At 36.0% G+C, this 16,720-nt stretch overlaps 1 protein-coding gene across 8 annotated transcripts in view; it reads right to left on the bottom strand.

Moving 5' to 3' along the window:
* RAPGEF6 (Rap guanine nucleotide exchange factor 6) overlaps nucleotides 1–16,720 on the bottom strand; it is a 210,992-nt gene that overhangs the window by 74,704 nt on the left and 119,568 nt on the right. For all 8 annotated transcript variants that reach the window (XM_073010711.1, XM_073010712.1, XM_008014336.3 and 5 more), the window contains 5 exons: nucleotides 13,741–13,918; nucleotides 11,489–11,625; nucleotides 8,748–8,906; nucleotides 8,011–8,163; nucleotides 1,814–1,978 (listed from right to left, as the gene is read on the bottom strand). In XM_073010711.1, coding sequence (XP_072866812.1) covers nucleotides 1,814–1,978; nucleotides 8,011–8,163; nucleotides 8,748–8,906; nucleotides 11,489–11,625; nucleotides 13,741–13,918 — 792 coding nt within the window. The remainder of the gene's footprint in view (nucleotides 1–1,813; nucleotides 1,979–8,010; nucleotides 8,164–8,747; nucleotides 8,907–11,488; nucleotides 11,626–13,740; nucleotides 13,919–16,720) is intronic.

Below are 16,720 nucleotides of genomic sequence, written 5' to 3'. Positions count from 1 at the left end.
TGGAATCAACCCAAATGTCCATCAATGACAGACTGGATTAAGAAAAAGTGGCACATATACACCATGGAATACTATGCAGCCATAAAAAAGGATGAGTTCATGTCCTTTGTAGGGACATGGATGCATCTGGAAACCATCATTCTCAGCAAACTCTTGCAAGAACAGAAAACCAAACACCGCATGTTCTCACTCATTGGTGGGAACTGAACAATGAGAACACTTGGACACAGGAAGGGGAACATCACACACCGGGGCCTGTTTTGGGGTGGGAGGAGTGGGGAGGGATAGCATTAGGAGATATACCTAATGTAAATGACAAGTTAATGGGTGCAGCACACCAACATGGCACAGGTATACATATGCAACAAACCTGCACGTTGTGCACATGTACCCTAGAACTTAATAGTATTAAAAAAACAAAAAAACAAACAAAAAACACAGAAGAAACCAAAAAGAAAGACTAACAGATATGACTACATTAATATGTGAAACTTGTTTCTGGTAAGTGATAACATAAACAAACAAACAAAAAAAAGATATTGAACATCTTTGTCATGTGCCTGTTGGCCATTTACATATCTTCTTTGGAGAAATGTCTATGCAAGTTCTTGGTCCATGTTTAAACTGTGCTGCCTTTTCGTTGTTGAGTTGTAAAATATCTTGGATATTAAACCTTTATCAGATATATAATTTTCTCTTATTCTGTGCAATGTCTTATCTTTCTTGACAGTGTCCTTTGATGCAAAAATAATTTTAATTTTGATGAGGTCCAATTATCTATTTTTTTCTTTTGTTGCTTGTGCTTGGGTGTCGTGTTTTCATATTTGAGAAACCATCGCCAAATCCAAGGCCATGATAATCTACCCGTATCTTCTCTTTTAAGGCATTATAGTTTTAGCTCTTCTGTCTCTGATCCATTTTGAGTACATTTTTGTTTACAGTATAAGGTAACAATCTATTTTCATTCTTTTGCATAAAGATAATTATTACTAAATCATATTTTTGTTCATTCCCAAAGCACACCTTTATTTTTTTGGCAACTAAAGTAAATATATTTAATTCTAAGAAAAAATGTGAGAGGTGTGCAAGCCTGTAGTTTTAGATGTTAGTCTCCTACATAATTCTGCAGTCTACCTGCAACCAGTTTATTTCCTTTAAAATATAATTCAAAAAGACACACCAGGCAATTATGATCCTACTTTTATTTTCTTGAAACAACTTATTTCTTACCAATTTGTGGAGGTATCACTAGTCTTTTCATTAAATGTACAAACATATCCCATGAAGATAATTTAAAATAATGAACAATAATACAAAAAAAATTCAAAAGGTAGATTTAAATAAGTCACAGGATATATTAAGGTTTGATAAATTGTTTTCAAATGATTATAAATTAACTCAAGAAAATAAATATATTCCCATTTTGAAACTTAAAAGCAATCTGCCCTCTTGAAAAAATATATTTGATGAATATTCTTTTTAAAATATTAAATCCGTTTTAAAATGTTTTACTGATCTCTGGAAACAATCAAATATTTCGGTAAAATTCTAAAATACTCTCATGTAACTATTACGTTTCCCGAACTTATAGCTATACCAGAGCTTTATTTCACTTTTTGCCTTTTAAGGCTCTCGTCCACTTTTAACATGCTATTCTGTCATAAAAGTAAGCAGAGAATGTCTTTCAAGGTCACTAATTTTTTTAGGTGTGCTGAATCTTAATATCATAATAAACATGTAATCTATCAACTATAAAAGTTTCATGAAAAAAATTTCGGGTTAAAATCACTTTCATTCCCTTTATAAAACCAACCTTATCTCTTAAGCTGTCGATCTTAAACCATTCCAATAGTTTGATCCCAACATCCAAAGGACTTTCAAGAAATGTCCTATAAGTTAACAGAAAATCTTCTATATAAGTTGGATCCACGATAGAATGTTCTTCTATTAAATGCATTATGAGACGCTCAGGTGTTGCCTAAAAATCCAAGGATAGGAAGGATTAGAAAATAAATGACCCAAGAACCAAAGAACTACTGTTGATTACTCCCCTTTGTAGCTACTTCATTAGACAAATCATCACAGTAGAGTTTCACCCTTAAATCCTTAGTGCTGGGAGAATTGGAATCCAAACTTAATTTTAATCCACCAGCATCCAGAGGCTGAGAGACAGAAAAGGCAGAGAAATAGATAGCCAACAGCACTCACTCAGCTGAAGCTGTTTTCACTGGCATTTCATCATAGCAGGACCTCTGAACTTCACTAACTTAGCCCTGGTGTGGGCTGTTACTGCCACTTCTCCTACAACCAGGGCATGCACTTACTGTCTCAAGGCAACAAAAGAGGTGAAATTTAAACTAAAGAAAGAAAGAAAAAAGAAGGAATGAAAGGGAAGAAAGAAAGAAAAAAGAAAGCTTTTCTCCAAATTTAATCCACCTCAAAAATCTTTTCTGACCAGGCTGTAGGAAGAACACACCAGTTCAAGAGAGCCTGTATTATTATTATTGGTACTTCCCAGAATAAATGTTTCCTTTTCTACAGTTCCTCTCATACAGTTTCCTCTCCATGCTAGGTCACCATATTGAGAGGAACCAGAAGTTCTACAGACAGTTTTGAAATTAATTCAGAGTTGTAAATGCTTATTTCCAACCTTATAAAAGAATATAAACAGGCTAGGAGCAGTGTGGCTGATGCGTGTAATCCTAGCACTTTGGGAGGCAGAGGCAGGTGGATAACCTGAGATCCAGAGTTCAAGACCAGCCTGGCCAACCTGGTGAAACCCCGTCTCTACTAAAAATACAAAAATTGGCTGGGCATGGTAGTGGGCACCTGTAATCCCAGCTACTCAGGAGGGTGAGGCAGGAGAATTCCTTGAACCTGGGAGGTGGAGGTTGCAGCGAGCTGAGATCATGCCATTGCACTCCAGCTTGGGCCACAAGAGCGAGACTTTGTCTCAAAAAGAAAGAATATAAACCAACATTTCCATACTGCTCTTCTTTGAGCTTCTGAACCAATGTTTACTACCCTTTGTAGTTTTTTCAAAGGTTGGCATAAGAACAAATACAGAAACAAGATGTTAAGCCTGATATAAAAACCATTACCCATAACACCCAACCTTCAATTTGTTGCATTCATCCATTAGGATACCTGTATGGTAAACATACATTAACACTAACAATGTTCTTTATGTAAGAATTTATTAAAAATAAAAAGGTACCTTATTTATTAAAAGGTAGTTTATTTTTATTTATTTATTTTTGAGACATTGTCTGGCTCTGTTGCCCAGGCTGGAGTGCAGCTGCGTGATCTCAGCTCACTGCAACCTCCGCCTTCTGGGTTCAAGCAATTCTCCTGCCTCAGCCTCCTGAGTAGCTGTGATGACAGGCGTGCACCACCACGCCCTGCTAATTTTTGTATTTTTAGTAGAGACAGGGTTTCACCATGTTGGTCAGGCTGATCTCGAACTCCTGACCTCGTGATCCACCCTCCATTGCCTCCCAAAGTGCTGGGATTACAGGCGTGAGCCACTGTGCCTGCCCCTATTTTATTTATTAAAAATAAGGTATGAAAATTGTTTGTCTAGAAGGAAGTCAGAAACAACCTCCTTAAGTGATAAGAAAATCATAGGTCATTCCTATTCTCCTATCCTCCAAAACATCCTAAGACTAAGAGTACCAAATTGTTTTATTATTCAGGCCAATCCTGGTTTAGGGTCACTTAATTCCATTTCCTAGAATACCTGAGTGAGAGACGGAAACTGATCAACATGTTAGAGAGGCCATTATTCTGAAGGCAAAATCACAGAGGCAGGGTCCCTATAGAGACTAGGTCACACATTCTAAATTTTATTTAAAGATGAGCCCTTATCTCTTTAGACTAAAATCTATCTTACCTCAAAATGCCCTTGATTCCAGCCATACAAATTTCCTGCTTTTTCTTAAATATATTATGCAGTTTTACATAGCACATGCATATTTCTCTGTCTGGGCCACCCTTCCTCCCTATATCTGCTCCTTGCTATTTCTTCTAGCCTAATTTAGATCCCTCTTTTTATGTCTCTCTTGCTCTTCCATCTTGAGATTTATCAAGTTATGCTAAAACTATCGCCTGTCTTTCTCAAAAGACTGTGAGTTCACTGATGGCAGAATCTAAGTATATATTAGTATCTCCCAGATCTCACACAGGGCCTGGCATAGAGTACCATAAAGTCGGTGTTGCTGAATAAATGAAGAAATGAACTGAATGAAGAAATGAATGAAATGAAAAGAAATAACTGCTTTCTGGGTGATTAGGAGTAAACAGAAAGTCAAGGCCAAGTGCGATGGCTTACACCTGTAATGCCAGCACTTTGGGAGCCCACCTTGGCCTCCCAAAGTGCTGGGATTACATGTCTGAGGCACCATGCCTGGCCTTGACCTGAGGATCACTTGAGGTCAGGAGTTAGAGATCAGTCTGGCCAAAATGTCAAAACCCCACCTCTACTAAAAATACAAAAACAAACAAACAAACAAACAAAAACAGCTGTGAGTGATGGCATGCGCCTGTGGTCACAGCTACCTGGGAGACTGAGGCACAAGAGTTGCCTGAACCTGGGAGGCAAAGGTTGCAGTGAGCCAAGATCGTGCCACTGCACTCCAGCCTGGGTGACAGAGCGAGACTTTGTCTCAAAAAACAACAACAACAACAAAAAAAACAAACAAAAAAACCCCAAATGATCAATCCTTCTATGAGCAAAAGATGGTTATGATTTGCAATTAAATCTGAATGTGAAGATTGTGGTACAGTAAAAATAATACATTTTCAATATTTCTGTCACAAAAGCAACCCATCATCACGCAATCAGAATCTGGAAACATTTATTTTAAGGTGTATATAAACTCATGGCAAATTTATGTTCAAGTATTTTCAATGTTCTGAACTTTCATTTAAAAAAATCAACACAGTGTTCAAAATCTATTGTAAAATATATTAGAAGGTAGGATGCTGGGAGACAGGGTGCACAGAGGTAGCAAGCAGAAGAGAAGGCTGGTGTTGTTTTACTGGCATGGTAGAAACTGCTTACAATGAGCAAATTATATACAGGGTATAACAAGAGGCACTGCTGGAGAAGGTACTTACAAATATAGAAGGGAAAAGACTAGGGAAAACTGTGGTGCTGGTACTGGAACTGGAAGTACAGGTAGTAGTGGAATTGTAACTCATGGTTGTTTAATATATACATAAAATTATAGATGTGTATGTGTTTATAACAAATACATACATATATTTCCTAGCTCTGATGACAGACTCTAATAAAAGCAATGACACTTCAGTAGCAATGAAAACAGTGAATGCCCAGATCTTGGTTTATAAATACTACATTTGATTAGAAAGATCCAGGGTCTTCTTGAGACATGGCTAATTACAGAGCTGGTACAGTTAAGTTCACGATGAGCCTTATTATTTGCCAGATTATACAGACGTGCTCAAATGATGGGGATACGTCAAAAAATACAGGAGTCAGTTTAAGAGTCCCACTACTTAAAATCTGGGACAATTTGAGGATTAGAATAATAATGATGGTAACATAAGTTTATACCAATACAAATAAATTAATGAAGAATAGACAGTTCATTCCTACAATAAAATGAGTTAATGTACGAGAAATTATTTTTAAAATCACCGTTTCAGACAAGAATAGTAATGGAAGTAAAAAGTGGTGAACAGAAGTTTGTACTCAGTGCATACTATACATAAGCTAAAAGTCTGAGGATAGTATTTTGATTCTGTCAGAACATCTCTCCACCAAATATTTATCAGTTACAAAGGGTAAAATGATGACTTCACACTGAAGAAACTGGGCAGACAGACACCAACTTGATCAGGTAATCATGGCTAACTTCACCACTGGTAGGACAACAGGTTGACATTGTGTGCCCTCTGAGTTTTGTGAATTCCTGCCAGGAAAGCACGACTTGAATCTATCTGGTCATGAGGAAATACTGGAAAGATCCAGGTGGAGGGTAATACTACAGGATATAAGATCTGTATTCTTTAAAACTGCTAAGGATATTAACAACAGTGAAGGACTGAGGAACTTGTATAGACTGAAGTGACATGACAACTAAATGCAACTGTGTTCTTGGACAACATTCTAGACCAGAAGTAAGTTATTATTGGGATAGTTGGTGAAAATCTAAATAGGGTTTCTAGACTGAGTCTGTTTTTTGTTAGTTAGTTAGTTTGTTTTTGAGACACAGTCTCCCTCTGTCACCCAGGCTGGAGTACAATGGTGTGATCTCGGCTCACTCCAACCTCCACCTCCTGGGTCCAAGCAATTCTCCTGCTTCAGCCTCCCAAGTAGCTGGGATTACAGGCAGCCACCACCACACCTGGCTAATTTCTGTATTTTTAGTAGAAATGGGGTTTCACCATGTTGGCCAGGCTGGTCTTGAACTCCTGACCTCAAGTGATCCGTCTACCTCGGCCTCCCAAAGTGCTGGGATTACAGGCGTGAGCCACCATGCCCGGCCCTGAATGGTTTTATTTTAGCAATGTTTACTTCCTAACTTGAAGGATTCTATGGTGTTTATGTCAGAGAGTGTCCTTGTTTTTAGGAAATAAACAACAAGATATTTAGGAGTGATGAGCCATCACATTTGCAGACTGCTCTCAAATGGTTCAGAAAAAGACTGATAATGGAGCAAATGTGGTGAAAATATTAACAGTTGAGGAATCACTGACAGATCTCTCTACTGTTCTAGAAACTTTTCTGTAAGTTTGAAATTGTTTAGAAATAAATTACTAAAACACATGAGTCCTCACAAAAAGATAAAAATGAATTAAAATGAAAAAGTATATGTGTAAACCTATGGCATTCCACCAATATGTTAATCATTTGTACATACAAAGCTTACACTCATCCGTTTAGGAAAAGAAAGATCTCTGAGGAATAGCCTGACTCTAAGGGAAGAAGAAGTATGACACCAGTTTTCAAATTATCTCTCTGACTTAACTCCCTCATATTACTAAGTAAACTGCTTCATCTGCAATTAATAGTGGCAGTAATTTTGCCAAGACTAGCTTGAAAAGAGAAACAGTTATGTGTTTATTTCCCCTCTTTCAACTATAATTGTTCAGTTTATATCCAAGTCTTTAAAGAGACAAGGAGGAGAGAAGGTAAACATTAGGAGAGGGCAGAACTTATAGAAGAGAAAACAGTATGGGGGTTAATATTCAGACTCTACAATTGTGCTACGGGTTTTGATTTACCTCATTTAGCCCTAATAAAGTCTTGAATTACTTCCATATTCAGGTAAGAAAAGTGAGGTTCAGAGAAGTTAATGCATATTTCAGTGCCACAGAGATCCAGAAGCACTCTGCATCTTAACCTAGGATTACTTACACTTTTATGGCTGGTCCTTAAATTTTGTTTTGTTTCTTAATATTGTGGTCTTTGATGAAACTGACTCCTACTCGCAGTGGCATACAATATTAAGTTTGAAAAGGAAAACTCTGATCAGTATATTCTAAAATAATACCCTACCTACTCTGATATTAAATGGCAATAAGTCATCCTTCATCATTAAAATGTGCATGGTGGCTCAAACCTGTGATCCCAGCACTTTGGGAGGCCGAGGTGGGAGGATCACAGGGTCAGGAGTTCAAGACCAGCCTGGCCAAGATGGTGAAACCCCATCTCTACTAAAAATACAAAAATTAGCCAGGCGTGGTGGTGCATGCCTGTAATCTCAGCTACTCAGGAGGCTGAGACAGAAGAATTGCTTGAACCTGGGAGGCAGAGGTTATAGTGAGCTGAGATTGCGCTACTGCACTCCAGCCTGGGTGACAGAGTGAGACACCATCTCAAAAAAAAAAAAAAAAAAAAAAATTTAGAAAAAGACAGAGAGTCAACATTTAAGTTAGATTCCAAAGTGTTAATGAATTATCTTGCACTACTTAAAAAATAGTTTAAAACAAGACGAAAGCTTTATTCTATCAGTGACTAGAATAATAAGTAAAAACACCCACCTTGATTACAATGTGTCCTTTCCTGGTTCCACTCCGGTCTAGTTCCCGATGCTCATGTACCATAACAATTTCTCCCTCTTCCTCAACTTTATGGGTATTTTTTTCCACATGGTTTAAAATTCTCCAATAATCTTGCTGGGCTATGCAGACAAACTGTCCAAGAACAACATGGGGACAATTAATGAACCTATAGTACATAAATATGTCACTATGTACCAAAGCAGAGCACAAAGGTAAGAAATCTAGTGGCATTAGTTCTTTTTCACTTAATTCCTTTAATCTTTAACAAAAATCAAGGTGAAACAATTCACATACGAAGAGACTAAAGAAGTCTAATCTGTTTGAATTTTGCTCTTTAAAAGGAGAAGTGAACTACTTCTCTCAAAACTGACACTATGTAAAGAAAACATGAAGCAGGAGTAAGTTAGAAACAAACAACTCAGAAGTTCCTATTTCTTTCCTCTATTTTTTTAAATAAAGGACTCTGAGCTGGCTAATATCAAATAGAAATGTAACAAACTAGCATTTATTTGGTGTATCTCTTTTGAAAATTTATAGCTTGTTAAATGCCACAAATATGTGAGGCAGATACAAAATCAAGTTTCCTTTATTAACTGTGAGCTATTGAAACTCCTAATTCTCAAATAAAGCTATTTTCTTTTGAGGAAGACAAAACAGGCTGAGCTACTTTAAATCAACAGACAAGCAAGAAGACTTGACCAAGGAGATAATCTTACCTGACAATCATCTACTTTAGTCCTGACAATTCCATGCATGTACTGCTTATCCAGAGTGGGAGTAATTCCAAAACTATTTCCCATAAACAAATTTTCAACTTTTCCATCTGGATGACTGATTTCCACAGTGCCATTTAAAATAACATACCATGAGTCAAGCTATAGAGAAAAAGAAAGGTTTTATGAATCTTTTTAAAAAAGGTATATATTAACTTTCAAAAAGAATCTAACAATATATATAACTTGAATAATTTAAAAAGGAAAAACGAGGATCTGGTTATATTACTAAATACTCTGTAACACCCTATGCTTTGAGTCTATGCAAACTACTAAAAGTTTATTTTTACTCTTTCTTCTTTTAGTCACCAAACAAGAACTGTCATAATTGACCAGATTCTCTGAGACAAAATAGCATAATGTTCAAGAGCACAAACTCTTGGGATATTAATCCATACCATGCCACTAACTAGCTGAATGACTTTGGGTAAATTATTTAACTTCTCTGGGCCTCAGTTTCTCTACTGCTACAATGGTCGTAAGGAAATTATCTATCACAGAATTATTACGTTAAGTGAGTTAATACATACACTGTGCTTAGAATAGTGCCTGGCAAAAAGCAAACATTTAAGAAAAAAAATAGACAGCTATTTTTTTAACTAGCTGAATTAAAAGCCTGAATTTTAAGGCATATCTAACAAAAGATTCAAAATTTCTGCTAATGTTAAGAAAATAATGCCTTCATTTATATGGAAATATTTAATGCTCTAAGAAGTTATTTATTTATTTATTTTAGAGATGGCATCTTGCTCTGTTGTCCAGGCTGGAGTGCAGTGGTATGATTACAGCTCACTGTAGCTTCAAAGTCTTGGACTCAAGTGATCCTCCTGCCTCAGCCTTCTGAATAGCTGGGACTACAGGTGTCTACCACCATGCTTGGTCAATTTATTTTTTAATAAAGACAGGATCTTGCTATGTTCCCCAGGCTGGTCTTGAATTCCTGGTTATCCTTCCACCTAGGCCTCTTGAGGTGCTGGGACTACAGGCATGAGCCACTGCACCTGGCCCAAAGAAGATGTATTTTAAAGGTCTACTATCTATCAGTGAAAGACCACTTATTCTCCTTTAATATCAAACCTTCTTATAAGCCTGAACCTTCAATCGTTTTAATGTGATTTAAGGGAAATCAAGATGGTTAGTTCTGAAGGGTAATCAATGGCAATAAGGTTTTTTTTCAAAATTATACCTTTATTATTTTAAAAATAAGATATACTCACTACACAACTTGTGGATTAAGCTACTGGAGGACAGAGAGTGTATCTGGCTTTTTCACCACTATATTTCCATATCTAGAACAGTACCTGGCACAAAGTAGGCATATGACAAATTTTTGCTTATACAACTGTGGAAAATTTAGAGAATGCAAAAACTTGTAGAAAATAAAAGTTACTTAAAATCCCACCATATACAGTTGTTTAAAGTTTATTTCTCTCTTACGTATATATTTTATATTACTGAAATATTTACAATATTCTGCTTAAAAAATAAATACTATATTCATTTGTTCATTAAACTTTTCGGGGGAGTCCATCCTCTATAACTGACGTTTTCTAGGATATGGGGAGAAAATATGTAAACAGAGCCTAAAGACAGGGATCCTCAAAGATATTCTATCAAATAATTTTAAAAATAATTTGAATACCTATATATTATAACCTACAGCTATATAATAATTAATTTAACCACTGCTTATCACTGGATATTTTTGTTATGTCCAATTTTTACTTTTTTATATATATATAAAATCCATGTAATATTATATATATATAAAATACATGTAATATAAATATATATTATAGTATAAATATTCTGTAATTATATGTAACTTACTTATAGACTATATAAGTATATAATTTATATTATAAATGTACTGCAATGAACACCTTTTGAAATAACTCTTTGAGTTCTACATGTGTCCTCAGATTAGACACTCAAAAGTGGAATAACAGGTTAGCAGCTGTGAATACTTGGAGGACCATGCTAAGAATTTAAAAATAATTTTCTGGAAATGCTGTACCAATTTACATTCCCACTAGAAGACAATGTTCATTTACCCATATCTCAGCATTAATCAAATGAGTACATTTGGTAAGAAAAATAATGAAGCACTTCCTGATGGTAATAATACCTTCCAATCCCTTTGCATCCTTCCTCCACCCATTCACAAGCTGTCATCTGAGCATTTTTGAACGTAGAATTGTCACCTAAATGCTTCAACTGTCAGCAGTTCCCTAGGATGCATTGGTACCAACACACTTTCCTCATTCTTTTTCTTTTAAATGTGTAATAGAGACAAGGAATAAGAAAAATTCTTGATAAACATTTTAAACAATAATAATGATATAATTACACAAATATAAAAATATTTAAGAATATTTTAAATCTATTTAATCTATTTAAATTATAATGTATTTGAGAAGTAAAAACATCTGGTTCATTGAATATTATTTATGGAGCACTGACTTTGAGCAAAGTCCACTGTGAGTAAATTTAAAATTAGGGCAAAGCAAAAACAAAAACTTACCTCTTCGGAAATTATAACTACCTCAAACTTGGCATTCATTTAAAACATTTGTATAAATTTCAAAAATCAGGACTCAAAAATCAGGACAAGTTCATGGAAATTAAATTATTTTAAAAGTTAGTATCCATAATACATATACATAATTTATTTACTGACATACCTCTTGCCCATCTTCAAGAATAATAGCTCCAGCCTGCTCTACCACTTCAAAAATCATCACTGAACAGAGTTCTCTCCTTACAGACATGGTCATGTTTGCAAAAGCAGGGAGCTGGTGCATAAACTCCAGCAGTTGTTCTATAAGAAAACGGAAATTCTGGTATAAAGACCATCGAGGACTATACCTTAAAAAGACAATGAAATCTAGAATTCAATTCCCAATTTCACAATCAACTTATAAATTTATGTTGCTAAAGTAGAGAAATTAAGGTACTATTTGACTGTTGATTTTTAAAATCAATTATTTGATTTACACATATATTCAGACTCACGTATAAACCTGGGCATATTGAAAGATACCAGAATTCACAACCTCCAGAGAGAACAAGGACTACACAGGTTCAGATGAAAGTGGAGAGTGTATCTAATATTCCTAGCCACTCCATGGGTTTAGTTAGGTATGGCCTTTGATCTAACAGGTTAGTGAAAAAGTCTTTTGTCTAGTTCTTGTTAAACAAAAGTATTTTAAAATGCCATTAACAAATACCAAAAAGTAATCAAAACAGGGATAATAAATGTGAATTCTAGCTCAAGATTTGTCTAATTAGGTAACTCTCTTTAACCAACAAATGTTTATGAGTGCCTCAGGTCACTCCCTGGTATGGATATATGTGTAAGGAAGATACAAATATAAGGAAGAAACACATATAAGCAGACAGCAAAGAGATTAAGAATAACTATAAGGTGCTACATACCCATAGAGAACAGGAATTAACTATATTTTGATTTTTTAAAAGTTTTATGAAAATAGTATAGTATACAAATCTTTATCAGTAAAATTGCACTTTCAATTTCTGTCCAGATAATGTTCATAACATGAGACCACACTGCAGGTTATTTAACTATATTATATCTTTAGAATGGCAAGGAATGTTCAAATACATTGATCTTCACTCACATAAATGATTTTTAATAGTAGCAGCATCTTCTAATTGGAATGGTAGCTATTATAACAATGCAATCTAAGAAAAAAATCTTAATTAAATCCTAACAATATATATTTGATACTAAGTGATCTTTGCTTCTTAAAGATAACATTAATATCTTTAGTTATTATTCAACTTCCCAACTAAAGTGGGGTAACTAGTTTTATAAAAAATTACATACAAAAATTTATAATGTTTTAACAGTACACATGGCCGGACACGCTGGCTCATGCCTGTAATCCCAGCACTTTGGGAGACTGAGGCGGGTGGATCACAAGGTCAGGAGATCGAGACCATTCTGGCTAACACAGTGAAACCCCACTGCTACTAAAAATACAAAAAATTAGCCAGGCGTGGTGGCGGGCGCCTGTAGTCTCAGCTACTAGGGAGGCCGAGGCAGGAGAATGGCATGAACCTGGGAGACGGAGCTTGCAGTAAGCTCAGATTGCACCACTGCACCCCAGCCTGGGCAACAGAGTAAATACTCTGTCTCAAAAAAAAAAAAGAGTACACACAAAACATACAGATATTTAAGCTAGGGGAATAAAAATATAAATTTTTAAAAAATCTGCAAGTTTTTCAAAAAGCAAATTCACAGACAGCGAACACTGTACTATGCTTGTGCTTTAAATGTCTTATAGACATGAGGGGAAAAATCAGTTTAATGCAATCAAAGCTTTTATTTTATATTGTGGCAGCCAACCTCAAAGATGGCTCCCAGTGATCCCTGCCTCCTGATAGTCATGTCCTTGTACGGACCCATTCTATACTGTATCAGAGTTACCTGGTGTAACAAACAGAATTTAGCAGAAGTGATGATGCATTACTCTTGAATACAGATAATAAAAAACACTGTGGCATTTGCCTTATTCTCCCACGGATTACTTACTTAGGAGGAAGCCTAAGTTCCCCCTAAGTATGTTGTAAGGACAATTAAGCAGCCTATGAGAGGCCCACATGAAGAGGAACTGAAGGTCATGCACCAAAGGCCATTTGAATAGCTATCTTGGACACAGATTCTACAGCTCAGACCAGGGAAGACCTGGATGGCTGCAGTCCTCTGCCAATTCTGATTACAACCTCATGAGAGATACCAAGCCAGAAACCCCCAGGTAAGGTGCTCCTAAATTTCTGACTCACAAAAATTCTAAGATAATGGCTTAACACAACATACATTTATTAAGTTTTAGAATGATTTGTTATGCACCTATAGGTGACCATATAAATTAAGCTACAAATTCTTACTGTGAACACATGTATTTCTTACCAATGTCATCATCAGTTTTGTCTGCAGGCTCTTTTTCAAGACATTCTCGAACAAGATCTCGCCCCTGCAATGGATCTGTTCGATCAATCTCTTCATCTTCCTCTTCGTCATCCTCAGAATCAACAGGTCCTTCTGGAAGACGTGTCAAATCTACATCTCCTACCTCACTCTCCGTAGCCTATCAAAAGAAATCTTGATCACTTACCATTTCATGTTAAAAATACTGTAAGTCACAGTCTGAATTAATCAAAACTACCAATCCCTACAAAATAGAAGATTTGGGCAACACTGTATGCTGCATCAAGGATACAATAAAATGATACTTATTTATAAAAGGTTTCTTTCTGCCCCAAATTTGCAGGCGCATCTTTCCACAATGTGACAATTAGGTGATAAATCAACGTCAGTAAATGTAAAATGGTCAGGAGACTCAAACATCACTAAATGTATTAATATCTGTTTTCCACCAAACACTTGCATTTCTTAAAAGTACAAAGTTTACTAAAACATGAAGTACAGGAAAGAAAAAGTTTACTAACAATCACCTTATGAGTACCTATTAGTCTATGCTGGGTGTTGTGAAGAAGATAATGTTCTTTCATCACAGAGGCTTAGGCTTAGTAGGGTAGGTAATCAGATAAATTAGAACAGAAGTTTAAAGTAAGGTAAAGAATAGTACTAAAATGTACTAAAATAGACCCATCGTAAAAGACTGAACAAATACTTTTCATTTCCCAATACTTTACTGTTGGATCTAAAAGTGTGCAAAGAGCTGTGATTTTTGAATCACTCTATAAAATGACCTTATACTTACAACTACAATTTGGAAACATATTAGTCTCACATATTTTAAAGAAACTATAAAATGTTTAAAAACCATAAATTAAAAAGTCATAGAAAATAATGAAAATGTCTTTTAGAAGATAAAATGGTACTAAGTAGATTCTTAAAAAGTATTTCTAAATATTATACTCACTTGATTAATCTTGTTAATGAAAAAGCATGGATATTAAAGGCATTATAGAAAAAATAAGTGAACACACAAGAATTCCATAATAAGTAGAAAGCACTCAAATGAGTATTAGCAAAGACTACAGAATCTTAATTCATTAAGTATCTCCTGTTTTGAACATTTACCCTTTCCTCTGCCAAGAGATCTTTTTTTTTTTTCTGTTTTTTGAGACAGGTTCTCGCACTATCACCTGGACTGGAGTGTAGTGGTGTGCACTGCAGATCTCGGCTCACTGAATCGTTGTCCTCCTGGACTCAAGAAATCCTCTCTCCTGAGCGCCCTGAATAGCTGGGAACACAGGTATGCGCCACCATAGCCAGCTAATTTTTGAAATTTTTGTAGAGACTTGGGGGGAGGTTGCCCTATGCTGCCCAGGCTGGTTTTGAACCTTGGGCTCATGTGATCCACCCACCTTGGCCTCTCAAAATGCTGGGATTACAGGGTGAGCCACCATGCCCAGCTGATCTTCCTTCTTTTGAGGACTACTTTTCCTCTGCATCTTAAACCCAGAGATTCCAGTGGGAAACAGTGCCCTGTTCCCTAGCTATGCAAATTAAGGTAGAAAGAGCTTTTCTCTAGATTTCTGTACACAATTAGATCTGGAAGCAGAGCATCCTTTCTTATCTGGTTGCTAAATTGGAAGAATCTGAAAGTAGGCAGCCTATAGCCACATAGAAATTCCTTTCTATGGCAGGAGAAAATGAAACCAATAGGCCGGGAAATGGGAAGGGGAATGGGGAGGAGGACACTGAACAAGAGAGTCAAACAAAGACTCGGAGCAACAAAGCAACAGAAACAGAGCATGCAGGACAGAGAAAGAAAGAGCACAGTATGTGTAGCAAAGAGCATTTGTGACAGAAAGTGTCACAAAGAAAGCAAGCAAGGAAAAATAAGCAAGCTATACAGAGCTAAAAGACCAGAAACAGGCAGACGGGGCAGACATACCTGCAAGCATCCAGGTATCCTGAGGCTAGAGTTGCCTCTGCTTTCTCTAGGGGGTCAATAAACTAAACTTTTGGCTTTACAATTTTTTTTTTTCTTCTTTCTTTTTTTTTAAAGACAGGGTTTCACTCTGTCACCCAAGCTTCTGTAGTGGTATGATCATAGCTCACTGTAGCCTCAGCCTCCCTAGTAGCTAGGACCACAACCACTGGCCTTTTGGCTTTTGTTAATTCAAGTTAAGGCTCTGATAACTACAATTGGAAGAGTCCGGATGTGTTTCCTAAAACCATGTCTTATACTTCCTTTGGATTTCTGCACAGCTTTAAGTAATAGTCATTTAACAATCCAGACTAAATACTCAAATTGTGATCTTTAGACAAGCTAGTTCTTAAGGGTCTGCGACTGTCTGAATGTTTCTATCTCCTCAAAATTCTTATGTTGAAATCATAACCCCTAAACTGATGGAATTATGAAGTGTAGACTTTGGGAAGTGATTAGGTCATGAGAACACTCATGAATGGGATTAGCATAAAAGAAGCCTGAGGGAGCTCATTCTCCCCTTCTACCCTGTGAAGCTACGATTAGAAGGTACCTCTAGCAATCAGAAAGAGGTCTTTTGCCAGACACCAAATCTGCTGCTGGTGCCTTGATCTTTAAACTTTCCAGCCACAAGAACAGTGAGAAATAAATTTCTGTTGTTTATAAGCTATCCCTAAGTCTACAGTATTTTGTTATAGCAGCCTGAATGGACTAAGACAGGATCATATAAGGGCAATTTTATCTCATGACTGATTAGTATGCTGAGTTGTTTTCTGGCTATGAAATTATAGGGTTTAAATGGAGTATATTTCTGAATAATACATAGAACCACAAACTTGTTTGCACGTTATAATCCTTTTTTAAAGACAAGTACTTTTAAATTTAAATATGTGTACATGCTAAAAAGACTTTTGAAAAATCTTATTTATATACACTGATTTAATCTAAGAAACAACTGGGGAAGAAACCTACAACAGTATTTTCTAC

The sequence above is a fragment of the Chlorocebus sabaeus genome, chromosome 23 (genome assembly GCF_047675955.1).
Source record: "Chlorocebus sabaeus isolate Y175 chromosome 23, mChlSab1.0.hap1, whole genome shotgun sequence".
Classification (NCBI taxonomy): domain Eukaryota; kingdom Metazoa; phylum Chordata; class Mammalia; order Primates; family Cercopithecidae; genus Chlorocebus; species Chlorocebus sabaeus.
This window is presented reverse-complemented; position numbering and strand designations above follow the sequence as displayed.